This window comes from Malania oleifera, chromosome 2 (genome assembly GCF_029873635.1).
Source record: "Malania oleifera isolate guangnan ecotype guangnan chromosome 2, ASM2987363v1, whole genome shotgun sequence".
NCBI lineage: Eukaryota > Viridiplantae > Streptophyta > Magnoliopsida > Santalales > Ximeniaceae > Malania > Malania oleifera.
The window spans coordinates 60,830,047-60,843,252 of record NC_080418.1 but is presented as its reverse complement, the minus strand read 5'-3'; the positions used below and the strand labels follow the sequence as shown (position 1 = coordinate 60,843,252).

At 34.3% G+C, this 13,206-nt stretch overlaps 1 protein-coding gene across 4 annotated transcripts; it reads left to right on the top strand.

Moving 5' to 3' along the window:
- Positions 1-8,849: 8,849 nt before the first annotated feature.
- Positions 8,850-12,948, top strand: LOC131149518 (pentatricopeptide repeat-containing protein At3g58590). 4 transcript variants are annotated; one of them, XM_058100030.1, is made up of 2 exons: positions 8,850-9,125; positions 9,832-12,948. In XM_058100030.1, the coding sequence occupies exons 1-2, from the start codon at positions 9,078-9,080 to the stop codon at positions 12,175-12,177; spliced, it is 2,394 nt and encodes a 797-aa protein (XP_057956013.1). In that variant the 5' UTR covers positions 8,850-9,077; the 3' UTR covers positions 12,178-12,948. The 4 variants fall into 4 exon arrangements, with proteins under 4 accessions (XP_057956013.1, XP_057956016.1, XP_057956014.1 ...); XM_058100033.1 differs by having other exon boundaries at positions 8,856-9,125; positions 10,400-12,911; XM_058100031.1 differs by having other exon boundaries at positions 8,911-9,125; positions 9,895-12,948.
- Positions 12,949-13,206: the final 258 nt, after the last annotated feature.

Genomic DNA, 13,206 nt, shown 5'->3' with positions numbered 1-13,206 from the left:
ACTGGGTAGTTTCTCAACATCTTACTACAAATCGTTACACTCCCAGTCGGGTAGCCATCGACAACCATTCATCCATCATTTGAGTTTCAACCCCACACAATTTCACAAAACTAGCAGATATAAACAAATTGGTTGCTTCGGAATCAAATAAAGCAACAACTCTATTCGAAAGCAATAACATGGTACCTGTCACCACATTTCTCGTATGTTCCGCATCTGCTGGAGTAAGGGCGTGCACCCTCATCAGAGCCGTGTTTGCCTAATAGTTTCCCTGAGGCATCTGATTACTTCCACAGTTTTGGCTCTGTGCAGGCATGTCACTCCGCTGTGCCTGACAATTTTAGGATATGTGGCCCAGCTTGCCACAATTGTAGTAGTTACCCCATAATGGCTGGCATTCACCATCGCGCCATTTACTGCACTTGGTGCATGGTGAGGAGGATGGATCCCCCTGAGAACTCTATAATTCGGTATTCTGGCGATAACCCGAACTATTGTTCTTCTTTTTCTTCCACTGTCCCTGTCGAGGACCAGTCTGAGAACCAAAAGATACTAGCCTCTTCCTCTGTTCCTATACCCCCTAATCCCCCTAGAGGTCAGCCTCGACTATGGTGGCTTTATCCACCAAAATAAAAAACTCTCGAATCTGCAGCATCCCTATAAGCACGCGAATGTCCTTCCTTATACCCTTCTTGAACCTTCGAGCCTTCTCATACTCATTCAAGATCAAATACGATGCGAAACGAGATAGATCAATATATCTGGCAGCATATCTTTGCACCGTCAGGGTTCCCCGAGTCAGGCTTGAGAACTCATCATCTTTCGCATCACGAGTGGAAGCTGGGAAGTATCTCTCAAAAAATACCTCCTTGAAGCAGCTCCAAGTCATACCAGATGGACCAGCTCTCTGCTTCTTAAGAAGACTCATAACCGTCTACCATCTTTCCACTTCTCCTGCCAGCTGAAAGGTAGAATAAAGGACCTTATGCTGGTCGGTGCAGTGCAGAACTTCCAATATCTTCTCGGCTTTCTGCACCCAGTCTCTGCTACTATCAGATCGGGTCCTTTCATAAACATCGGAGGGTGCATGCTGGTGAACCTCTTTATGGTACAACCCATGACAGTAGGAGAGTGCTCACGTCTCCTAACACTACGCTTGATCTCCCACATAACCTGCCTCGTCGAACCCTGAGGCACAAAAGGAGACTCATCACTCGCAGTCCCCTAGGAATCACCATCCAAGTTGTTATCCTTAGGTTCCATTATGAAAATATGATAGGAATCGATTAGAATTCTTACATCATACATATTTAACACAATCATTGAAAGCTAATCATGTTAACTACTACTCTCACGGGTCTAGGTCTGTCCTACCACACTGACACAAAACCATCAATGGTTTGCCGTGATTTTACTGAAATCATCATTCCAGGAAAAACACATAACACGACTAATGAGTCCCCATCTAGCAACAAAACAACCCTTGACCTACTCTACCCATTTCCTACATCCTATACTATGGTTTGTACACATAGCTACGCCTAACCAAGTCTACAAGAGCTAACAACTTGGTTTTGCTTTGATACCAAGTTGTCACGCCTCGAACCCGCAAATGGGCCCCAAGTGTGATTTTAGTAACCTAACATGTCTCTATATCATTTAAAAACATACACGATACTACACTAAATGAGGGTCCGACCTCGTGGGGTACACGTACACCCCATACACATTCACATACATATCCATACACATTAAATACGCAGCGGAAATATTCTTTCTAACACATACATCATACCATATTAGAGTCTATACATAACTAGAGTCTATGCTCTAAAATACCATACATATGGAGTGTCTACAAAACCCAATAATGACAACTCGGTTACAAAATCCATACGTACATAAGTACTCTATATAGCTAACCGACACCCATGCTCTCGAACACTAGGATGCTAGTTTCGGCTACCCGAAGGACCTGAAAAATATTTGTATATTTGGGGTGAGACACCTCTTAGTAAGGAAAAAAGCATGTAATATCAGTGTATGACATACAAGTGTTATTTCGACATAAAACATAACATGATATAGTTCTAGTATTTTCACAATCCAGTTCCAGTACATACGATACCAAACATACGGTCAGTGTCGTCACACTCAAGCACCCGATATCCTGCAATAACCGATGCTTCACTGCGATATCATGCTAATACAGTGTCTACTCACACCCATTGGTGACCAACCAGAACAAACAGGCGATATTTCATACCCTCGAATATAGAGTTAGACACTCTCGCTCACAGTATTTAGTCAGGACATGGCGTTTGCCCACGGTAATTAGTCGAGACGTGGCAAAATTTTACAAAACCTGGAACAATTTTGGAACTCATTTCCTATACCCATTAGCGTATGGTAATTAGCCGCCCTTAGCTGTTTTACAAAACCTGGAACATTTTACATACAACAATTTATTCCACACTTATTTGAGTATACAACAAATCATATCGTTTTTAATTTGAGAATACAGTTTAATACAAATATAGGTATGGTCATCTCATTACTATATTTTTATACAACATACTATTTTCCAACAGAAATAAAGATGATACCCGAAACCCCCAATTTCCCCAAAACTGTAACCTAAAAATCATGTATTTTCACCCGATAGATTTTCCCAAATAAGTAACCAAAACATACATACAATCGTAAACTACATGTTTACCGATACCGATTTCAAAAATAACTGATATAAATAGAATCCCCTTACCTTTCCCCGAATACCAAAATACGAATTCTACGCTCCAAAACTATGAACCGAGTTCCCAAAACCTAAAGATACAAGAACTATACTTCACTATAATTCTTACTACTACATATATACCGAAACGAAACTAAAATCGGACCCTTACCTCGGTTTTGGGTCAAAACCCAAAAATCCTCTAAAAACATAGAGATTCCTCCCCTGATCCATGCAATAACATCGGATGGTTGAATCAAGCGATGAACAGCAAATAATTGAAGAGAGAATGAGAGATTCCGCTGGTTCTTGAGAGAGAGAGAGAGAGAGGATGAGTTTTAGCTTTCTTAGCAACTAAGCAATGAAAGAGGATATTTATAGCCCCTTTGACCCGGCTAACCTCATCGACGAAACGGCGCCTTCGTCGACGAATCATTTACACATTTCATCGATGAACCGGTTCCTTCGGCAACAAACCCTATTTCGATATTTTACAATGCATTTGGTATCTCTTCATCAAGAAGATTCTAAATTTTGGCGACGAAGAGTGTGAGGGCCTTCGTCGATGAGAACAATGGCTTCGTTGACAAAGTCTGCTAATTTACCTTTTTATCCTTTCTTATTTATTCAATCTACATATCTCGGGTGAGGTTCTTACAAATGTTGTGTCCAATTTCATTTAAGACTGTGAACAATAAATTCATATTCTATAAGAACTGATGATCTAATCTTTTTTGTATAAGTCGTATTCTATACACTAGATCACCTACTATACAGAATAAAAGACACACATGCATAATCGTTAAATAAATAATGTGAAGAAAACATTGCTCACAAAGATTCTCATTAAAATGGAATAACTAAAGTTATTAATAAATATTCAACTGATTACATAAAACATGTCTTTCAGTATAAATAGCCAAAACCCAAGTTGCAAACCCAATTAGCCTTTAGCCCATTCATAGATTAGGCCCAAGCACTTAAACCAACCTAATCACAGGTCAAGCCCAGTTGGACCTAACCTGACTTAACCTACCCCTTAACTCAATCAGGCTAGCTTGGGTTGATGAACTCAATCCCATCACCCTACTTTTTTCGTGAGAAAATGAAAGAAAAATGCAAGAAAAGTAAAAAAAAAAAAAATTGAAACAAAACAAAAAGAAAATAAAGAAAAATCAGGAGGACTCATTTTTTTTTTTTTTATCTGAATATTGATTCCTATCCATTTTTCTCCTCGGGTAAGCTTTGTAAAAAATGAAGAAAAAACTGTGAGAATGTTAGAGAAATAGAGAGCAAAGAAAAGGAAAAGAAAAACTAAGTAGAAGTAAGAGAATGAGAGAGAGATCTGAAAGAGAATGAAGAGAGATATGAGAGAGAGTAAGAGAAGCAGGCAGAGAAAAAAACAATAAATAAAAAGAAAAAGAAAAGAAACGGGGAAAGAAAGAAAAAGGATGAAGAAAAAAAAAGGAAGAAAGAGAGAGAATGTGAGGAAGAAATAGCAGAGAAGGAGAAAAAGGGAGAGAAGAAAGGAAGAGAGAGAAAGTAAAACGGGAAAAAAAAAAAGAGAAAGGAAAAAATGTATATATAATAATTAGTAGGACACGTGCCACCGTTCGTATGGAGACATGTGGAACCAAGGCTCCTTGTTCAGATAGCGACGTGGTGCAATCCTAACTATACAAATTGTGTTTTCTCTAGATGACTAGATTACTGTCACGTCAGCAATCTGTGTTAAATATTTTAAGTCACTGAGGAACTACCACGAGGCAGGCGACGTCATGCTAACGTCACCCTACTGCAAAAAAAAAATAGAAATTTACCAAGTGGTGACAAATCAAAAAAAAATATATATATATATATATATATATATATATATATATATATATATATATAGAGAATCACGTGTCACCATTGTGGGTGGACAAGTGGCCCATTATGCCCAGTCGGGTTAAGCCAAGTTCAAACTAGTTGAACCGGTTTGATCTTCTGAACCACTAGTTTTATTTATTTTTATTTTTTTAATTTTTAATTAATTTTTTATTTTTAAAAATTATAAAAAATAATAAAAAAAATAGAAAAAAAATTAGAAAAATGAGGAAAAATAAAAAAAATCACGAAAAATAAAGAAAAATTATTTGAGTGCTTTTGAATAAAATTTTTAAAAAAATGGAAAAATAAAAAATACCAAAAAAAAAGAGAAAAAAATCCTAGAAAATGTTATAAAAATGTTGAAAAATTATAGAAAATTTTAATAAAATTTTGGAAAATCTAAAAATGTTTTTAAAGACTTCTTTGCTTAAAATTTTTTGATTTTACTTGATTTTCGTGTGTGCATCCCAATGATTTAACAAAGGGTAAAGAAGTATTCCAGATCTCACCTATATTAATTTTGAGAGAGTTTTATCTAACAAGATCCTCTCGTTTAGAGGTTTTATTAGATATTCTTAAATTGCATAGTGATTTTTATTTTCCTTTTAAATATTTATTTATTTATTTATTTATTTTTTAAAAAGTTAATCAAAGACTATTAAATTATGTTTAGGTATAATTCATGATTAATTAGATACCGTTCGTAAAACGGGTGTGTAGTGGGTGCTGATACCTTACCTTCGTATAACTAAACTCCCGATCCTAACTCTGGTAAAAACAAACTTAGACTACTGGTTCTTTAGCCTAGGAATAGTTTAAAGATCAATCAACATATAGTAATTAGGTGAACTAACCATACCTAGGGAAATAATATATTAGTAGTGACTCCATCAAATTTTCAATATTATTATTCCTCGCCATTCTGAGCTTTTCTCTTGCGATATAATATAGAAGCAAACCGAATAAAAAAAGTTTTCTTCTTATTTTTTCTTTTTTTTTTTTTTGTCAAGTGAAATTCTTGATCCAAAAGTCTTACTCCGTGCTTGGGTTGCCAAATTTGAGACTAATTATTATTATAATAAAAATAATAATGGTAATCATAATAAAAATAATACATATTATTATAAAATAATAACAAAAAGAACAATATTAATAATAAAAATTAAAAATAGCAATAATTGTTTTAAGGATAATAACTATTATAAAAATAATAAAAATAATAGCAACTAATAAAAACTACAATAAAAATAATATATATTTTTGTAAAAATAACAACAAGAGCAATAATAATACAAAAGGAAAAAAATAATTATTATTTTAAGGATACTAATTATTATAAAAATAATAAAGGTAGTAATAACAAGAATTAAAAAAATAATAATTACACTAATAATAATCATTATTATGAAAATAATACAAAATTAATCAAACAAAAACAATAATAAATAATAATCATAATTGGTATTATTATCATAAAAAAATAACAACTAAGAATAATTACAATATAGCAATTAATATTAAAATAATAATAACCACAAGAACATCATAAATAATAAAAAATATAAATAACTAAAATAAAAAAGTAATTATTTTAAGGATAATAATTATTAAAGAAAGTAATAAAAATAACAATAATAAAAAATAATAATTACTTTAATGATAACTATTATTATGAAATAATAAAAAATAATAATCAAGCAAAAACAATAACAACATAATAATATTATTAATTATTATTATAAAAATAATAATTAATAATATTTATATTTAAAATAGCACTTTAATACAATTGTAAAAACTAAGAAAATGCTAGATGAATGAAAGAAAAGCACTTTAATACCTATATACAAAAATAAAGGAGATATTCAAAATTGTAATAACTATCGTGGAATTAAACTTATGAGTCATACGATGAAACTATGAGAAAGAGTAGTTGAACAAAGATTAAGGTTAGAAACAAAGATCTCAGAAAATCAATTTGGTTTTATGCCTGGAAGATCTATCACAGAAGTTATTTATCTTTTAAAAAGATTAATGGAAAAGTTTAGGGAAAATAAGAGAGACTTGCATATGATATTTATTGACCTTGAGAAAGCATATGATAGGATACCTAGGAAAGTTCTATGGTGGGTTTTAGAAAAAAAAGGTGTATGTTGTAGGTATATCGATGTCATTAAGGATATGTACGATGGAGTAATGACTAGTGTAAAGATTATAGATGGAGAAACTAGAGAATTTCCAATTACCATAGGTGTACATCAAGGATCTGCTTTGAGTCCTTATCTTTTTTACTTTAGTGATGGACCAATTGACTAAGAGTATTCAAAAGGAGGTTCCATGGTGTATGTTGTTTGCAGATGATATTGTATTAATTGACGAAACTTGGGATGGAGTAGAAGCTGAGTTAGAATTATGGAGAAAAGCTTTGGAATCTAGAGGCTTTAAGATAAATAGAAATAAAACAGAATATATGAAATGTAATTTTAGTAATGATAGGAGGAATATTGGAGACAAAGTTAAACTTGATGATGAAGAAATAAATAGCACTTGTAGATTTCGATACCTTGGATCTATTATGCAAACTGAAGGAGAAATTGAAGATGATGTAATGCATAGAGTTAAAGCAGGTTGGGTAAAGTGGAGAAGTTCTTCAAGTGTTCTATGTGATCGTAAAATACCCTTAAAATTGAAAGGAAAGTTTTATAGGACAGTTATAAGACCAGTTATGTTATATGGATCAGAATGTTAGGCGATGAAGAAACATAATATCCAAAAAGTAAAAGTTGCCGAGATAAGGATGCTTAGATGGATGAGTGGTATAACATTGAAATATAAATTAAGGAATGAACATATTCGTGATAAGTTAGGTGTAACTCCTATAGAAGATAAGATAAGGGAAGGACGACTCTGATGGTATGAATACTTGTAACGTAGGCCTTATAGTGCACCTGTGAGGAAAAGTGACTTAGTTACTGTGGGGGGCAGTAGAAGGGGTAGGGATAGACCTAAAATAACTTGGGAAGAGATAGTGAGTAAGGATTTAATATCTTTGAATCTATCAAAAGAAATGGTCCATGATCGCATAAATTGGCGGAAAATGATTCATATAGCCGACCCCACTTAGTGGGACTAAGGCTTGGTTTTGTTGTTTGTTGTATATTTAAAATAGCAATAATAAAAACTAAAAGTAATATTTATTACTATAAATTGGTAATAACAATGAGAAAAAAAAAGCAATAATAATTATTACTATTTTAAGGACAATAATTGTTATAATAGAAAATATAAGAACAATTAATAATAATTATAATAGCAATAACAATAATTACTATTAAATAATAATAATAATAATAATAATAATAATCATAATAATAACAAAATGAACAATAATAATACTAAAAAGGAAGAGTAAAAATTATTATTTTAAGGATAATAATTACTATAAAAATAAAAATAATATACAAAATTAAATAATTATGTATTAGGGATTTTTCATAGAAAAATAACTTATTTTTCATTCAATTATAGAAGCCATTGAAAATGTTGAATGTTGAAAAAAATATAAAATTAGATTTTGTAGTCATTTCACATAACTAATCAAATTTAGTAATTGCAATCCAGAAAAAATTCCATTTTTATTTCGATTTCATTCCTTCTTCATGGCTTCCCTTTTTCCATTCCATTTCGCAAATCGAATGGGCGCTTGAATCCATTTCAAAGTTGAAAAATATTAGAGAAAGGAAAGAAAAATAAAAAATATATATATATATATATATATATTTTTATGTTTTGTTATCAAACAAAATAAAAAAGAAAAAAAATCAAATCAATAAATAAAATTTTAATTTTAAACTGTTTTTTAATTTTTTATTTTTAAATTTGTAATCATATAAAAATAAATTTTTATTTTTAGTAATATTTAATATAAAAAATACAATAAATTTTTTTTCCTTTGTATTTTCGCTCTCTCTCTCCTTCCCAAAATCTTTCAATAAAATCTTGAGAAAACCAACTCTCGGGGTATGGTTCAGGTGGTAGTGTCGGTTGTGAGAGTGCCTCTCACAAAATCAAGTGTTCAAACTCTTTCGGGTTCGTTTCTGTCTCTAAATTCCTAAAATTTATCTTTCTTTAGAATTGTGGGGTCGGCTTCAAGGAGTACAGGATTAGTCACGTGGATCGTAAAATAGACACGTTGATATCCGGTGTGTAATCCAAAATAAAAATAAAACCTTGAGAAAGTCGGTGATTTTTGAAATTTCCCGTCACGGTCTTTTCATTAGGGAAAATGGTAAAAGAGGGGAAGCGGCGTTGATGGCTTCGCCAATTCAGAGTCCCTGGCGTGAGCCCCGCGGCGCCAGACCGCCAGATGCTTGGCCGCCGGAGCTCCCAGCCCTTGCTGCGCCTGATACAACAAGGCTAGAGGAGTCGCGAGGCCTCGAGGGTTCCTCAGTTCCTCTGTTGCTGCTTCATTGGAATGTTCACTGTTCGTCGTGCTCGAGCTTCTGCCCAGCTGTCGCAACTCGTAAACTCCATTCCCTCTTCTCCTTCCCCCCCTATTCTCCTTGTCCTTCCCTCTCTTCCTGCTCTTCCTCCATCCCCCGCCCCCTCTTTGCCAGTTCTGTAATGTTTTTCTTTCTTCTTGTCTATATATATATATATTAATAAAAAAAATTTAATGGGCGAACTTGATGAATGACGAGCGACACTGATGGCTCAGTGGCCTGATGGGTCACTGCCTCAGCCTCACTGCCAGAGCTCTCTGCCTGTCTTGCTTTTATTTTTTGATTAATTTCTTATTTATAATTTTGGTTGTTGAAGAATGATGATACTTCATTAAACATGCCTGAATATATATTTTAATATTAATTAAATAACGAATCCCAGCCGTGTCATGTCCTTATTTTATCAAAATTGCCACATTGTGGAGTTGATATCATGTTGTGTCCGTGTCTCAAGAGTGTAGAAACTAGAAACAGCAAAAATTTCAAGAATTTTTTGAAGTAATTACACTATTACGATGCCATGACTTTGCTAGGTTGACCAGACTAGTCCGACGGCTTAGCTCAGGAATTGGTTGAGTTGACGGATTTTTGAAACTTTGAGAGAGAGAGATCACACCCTTAAGCAACAGTTGAATTAGAATCTTTCGCTATTGAGTCACTCGTGCCAAAATTTTAATTGTTAGATTATTTTGTTATTAATTATTTTTTTTAATGATCTTTCTCAAGATTAAATCGAAAAGAACCTTGTGCAACAATATCTTGAGCAACATCAACGTCTCTTTCTCCCAGCACTTTCCCTTCTCAGTCACGACTCGGAAACATTCTGATCACGTGATCTTTCGTCATTTCTTTCATGGAAGCTTCTTCAGTCACCAATGCTACTTCATGGAGCTACTTCAAGCATGCACCAAGGTTGGGTCTCTTGACGCAACAAAGTCACTCCATGCACTCACCATCACAATGGGTTCCAAATCAGACCAATCTATGTTTTTTCATAACAACATTATCAACCTATACATGTTACTTGACGAATACACAGCGGCACATAACGTGTTCAATGAAATGACTCAAAGAAATATTGTATCATATAATACAATTATTAGTGGTTATAGTCGTTGTGGGAACGTGGAGGGAGCTTGGAGTCTGTTTTCTGAATTGAAGGGGTGTGAGTTGAGGCCAAACCAATTTACATTTGGGGGGTTATTGTCATGCGAGTCATTGGATATGTGCAGTGGAATTCAGTTGCATGCTTTGATCATAAAGAATGGTTTGCTTTACTCTAATGCTTTTTCAGGGACTGCATTGTTGTGTTTGTTTGGAAGATGTGGATACTTGCATGAAGCGATTCAAACTTTTGATGAAATGCCTCAGAAGAATGTAGTTACATGGAATTCATTAATATCTTTGCTCGGGCATTTTGGGTTGGTTGAAGAATGTGTGTTGTTGTTTCGTGAGCTTACAAGAACTGAGATTATATTATCTGAATGTTCCTTTTTGGGTGTTTTATTGGGATTTGTACGAGAACAAGATTTAGAATCAGGGAGCCAAATACATGGTACAGTTATAAAACATGGACTAGATTATAAAGTTACAGTTGTGAATTCTCTTATCAATATGTATGTGAAATGTTCTTGTATATACCTTGCGGAGAAACTATTTGAAGGCACGCCTATTGAGGATGTTGTATCATGGAATGTGATGATTGGGGCATTGGCAAAAACTGAGAGAGCTGGCAAAGCATTAGAGCTATTTTTGAAAATGCCTTGGGGTGGAATCTTGCCCAACCAAACTACATTTGTAAGTGCTATTAACTCTTGTGCCCATTTGCAAATCCCTATATATGGACAGCTCATCCATGCAAAAGTAATCAGGAATAGGTATGAATTTGATGTTTTCGTAGGCAGTGCTTTGGTTGACTTCTATGCTAAGTGTGATAAAATTGAAGATGCACATCGTTGTTTTGATGAGATATATGAGAAGAATGTGGTTTCTTGGAATGCTTTGATTTTTGGTTACTCAACACAATGCTCTTCTACTTCTGTTTCTTTACTACAAGAAATGATTCGATTGGGTTATCAACCTACTGTGTTTTCATTTTCGGCTGTTCTCAAGTCATCCTCAGTTTTAGAGCTGCAGCAGCTCCATTCTTTCGTATTAAGGGCGGGTCATGATAAAAATGAATATGTACTAAGCTCTCTTATTGCATCGTATGCCAAAAATAATTTGTTATTGGATGCGTTGACCTTTGTCACAGAGTTTGATGAACTGCTTCCAGTTGTCCCCTCTAACATCATTGCTGGAATTTATAATAGAAGTGGGCAATACAATCAAACTCAAGATTTATTTTCTTTACTTCAAGAACCTGACATTGTATCTTGGAACATTTTGATCGCAGCTTGTGCTCGTAATGGTGACTGTCAAGAAGTTTTTGAACTTTTCAAACAGATGCAGAGAGATCAAGAACCCGATGGTTACACATTTGTTAGCCTCTTAAATGCTAGCACTAAACTTTGCAACCTTGTTTTGGGTAGTTCAATTCATGGGATCATCATAAAGACAGGTTTAATGCATTATGACACATTTGTGGGCAATTTATTAGTGGATATGTATGGAAAATGTGGGAGCATTGGGAGTTCGCTAAAAGCCTTTGACGATATGGTGCATAGAAATCTTATCACATGGACTGCTCTAATTTCTGCCTTGGGCCTTAATGGACGTGCCCTTGAGGCATTAGAAAGGTTCAAAGAAATGGCATTGTTGGGGTTCGAGCCAGATGGTGTTGCTTTCATTACAATGCTTTCAGCATGCAGACATGGTGGCTTAGTGAAAGAAGGGATGGAATTGTTTATGCAAATGAAAAGCAATTACGGCATTGAACCTCAAATGGATCATTATCACTGTGCAGTGGACTTGCTAACTAGGTATGGACATGTTAAACAGGCTCAGCAATTGATTGCAAGCATGCCTTTCCCTCCAAATGCCCTCATATGGCGTAGTTTCCTTGAAGGCTGGAAGAGACAAAGGTTTGTAGATGACCAAGCAAGAGAATGCATGTATCTTGATATGGATTAATAAGCTTGTCCCTTAATTGGCTTTGAGCATCAATGAGTTTTGTTTGTAGAGGGTTCAGATGTTCTGCCTCTCAAGTTAGTGGTTATAGGTCCAGCTGGTACTAAATGAGAGAATGTCCACTTGCATTGATTTGTTGATCTGGGCTTAACAAAGGAATGGAGCTACAGAGGTGCAAGAGGAAATTTTTATTCTTGTTGGTAGGATAGGTCTTTTAATTTTGGATGCTCCAACATGTGCAATGTCTTGCATGCCTTCTTTTTTTATTTGATGTCGTGGAATCAACCATAGTGCACTAAGTGTATGTTTATTGGGATGACATCTATGAGATCATACCTTTGAGGGCATGTCCAACCATTGAAGTCATTTGACTACCTAGCTAGAGTTTCATAGGTTGATGAAAGATGGATTGGTGATTAAATTTCCATTTCTTCACCATTTTAGTTTAGGGGAAGATTTTACTTTAAGATTATCTTGTTACATTGTAATTGAAGTATTATGGCTGTTATTTTGTGTTTGGTTGGAGAGAGACCCCAGAATTTTCAAAGGGGTGACCACAGCTAATAATTTTGTTTGGAGTAAAGTGGTTTATCTTGCGTCACTGTGGGTGTCGGCTTATGGCTGTTTTTCGTCATGTTTCTCTGCAAGACCTGCAGCAGGACTGGTTGGCTTTGCTTCATTGAGTTGGATTAAAGATTGTGATGATCTCCTATATAATTTTTTGTTATTGTTGTAAAGGGAGGGTTTCTTATGCTCCCGGTTTTTCTTCTCTTTTCCACTTTTTTATTTTGTGGTACATTCTTATCTCCTCTAATAAATTACCTTGTTTATCCAAAAAAAAATTGTAATTGAAGTAGCTTGTGAGGAACAGACACGAAAACATGATGCATGTAAGTCAATTGAGCATCTATCTGATTCATGCGTGCTTGATTTATATGCATTCATGTTGCTAAATATGTGACCAAACATCTTATTTGTGAATACAAAGAGCTTATAAATAGAATAAAATTTTGTTCTTGATGTATTCTTGTT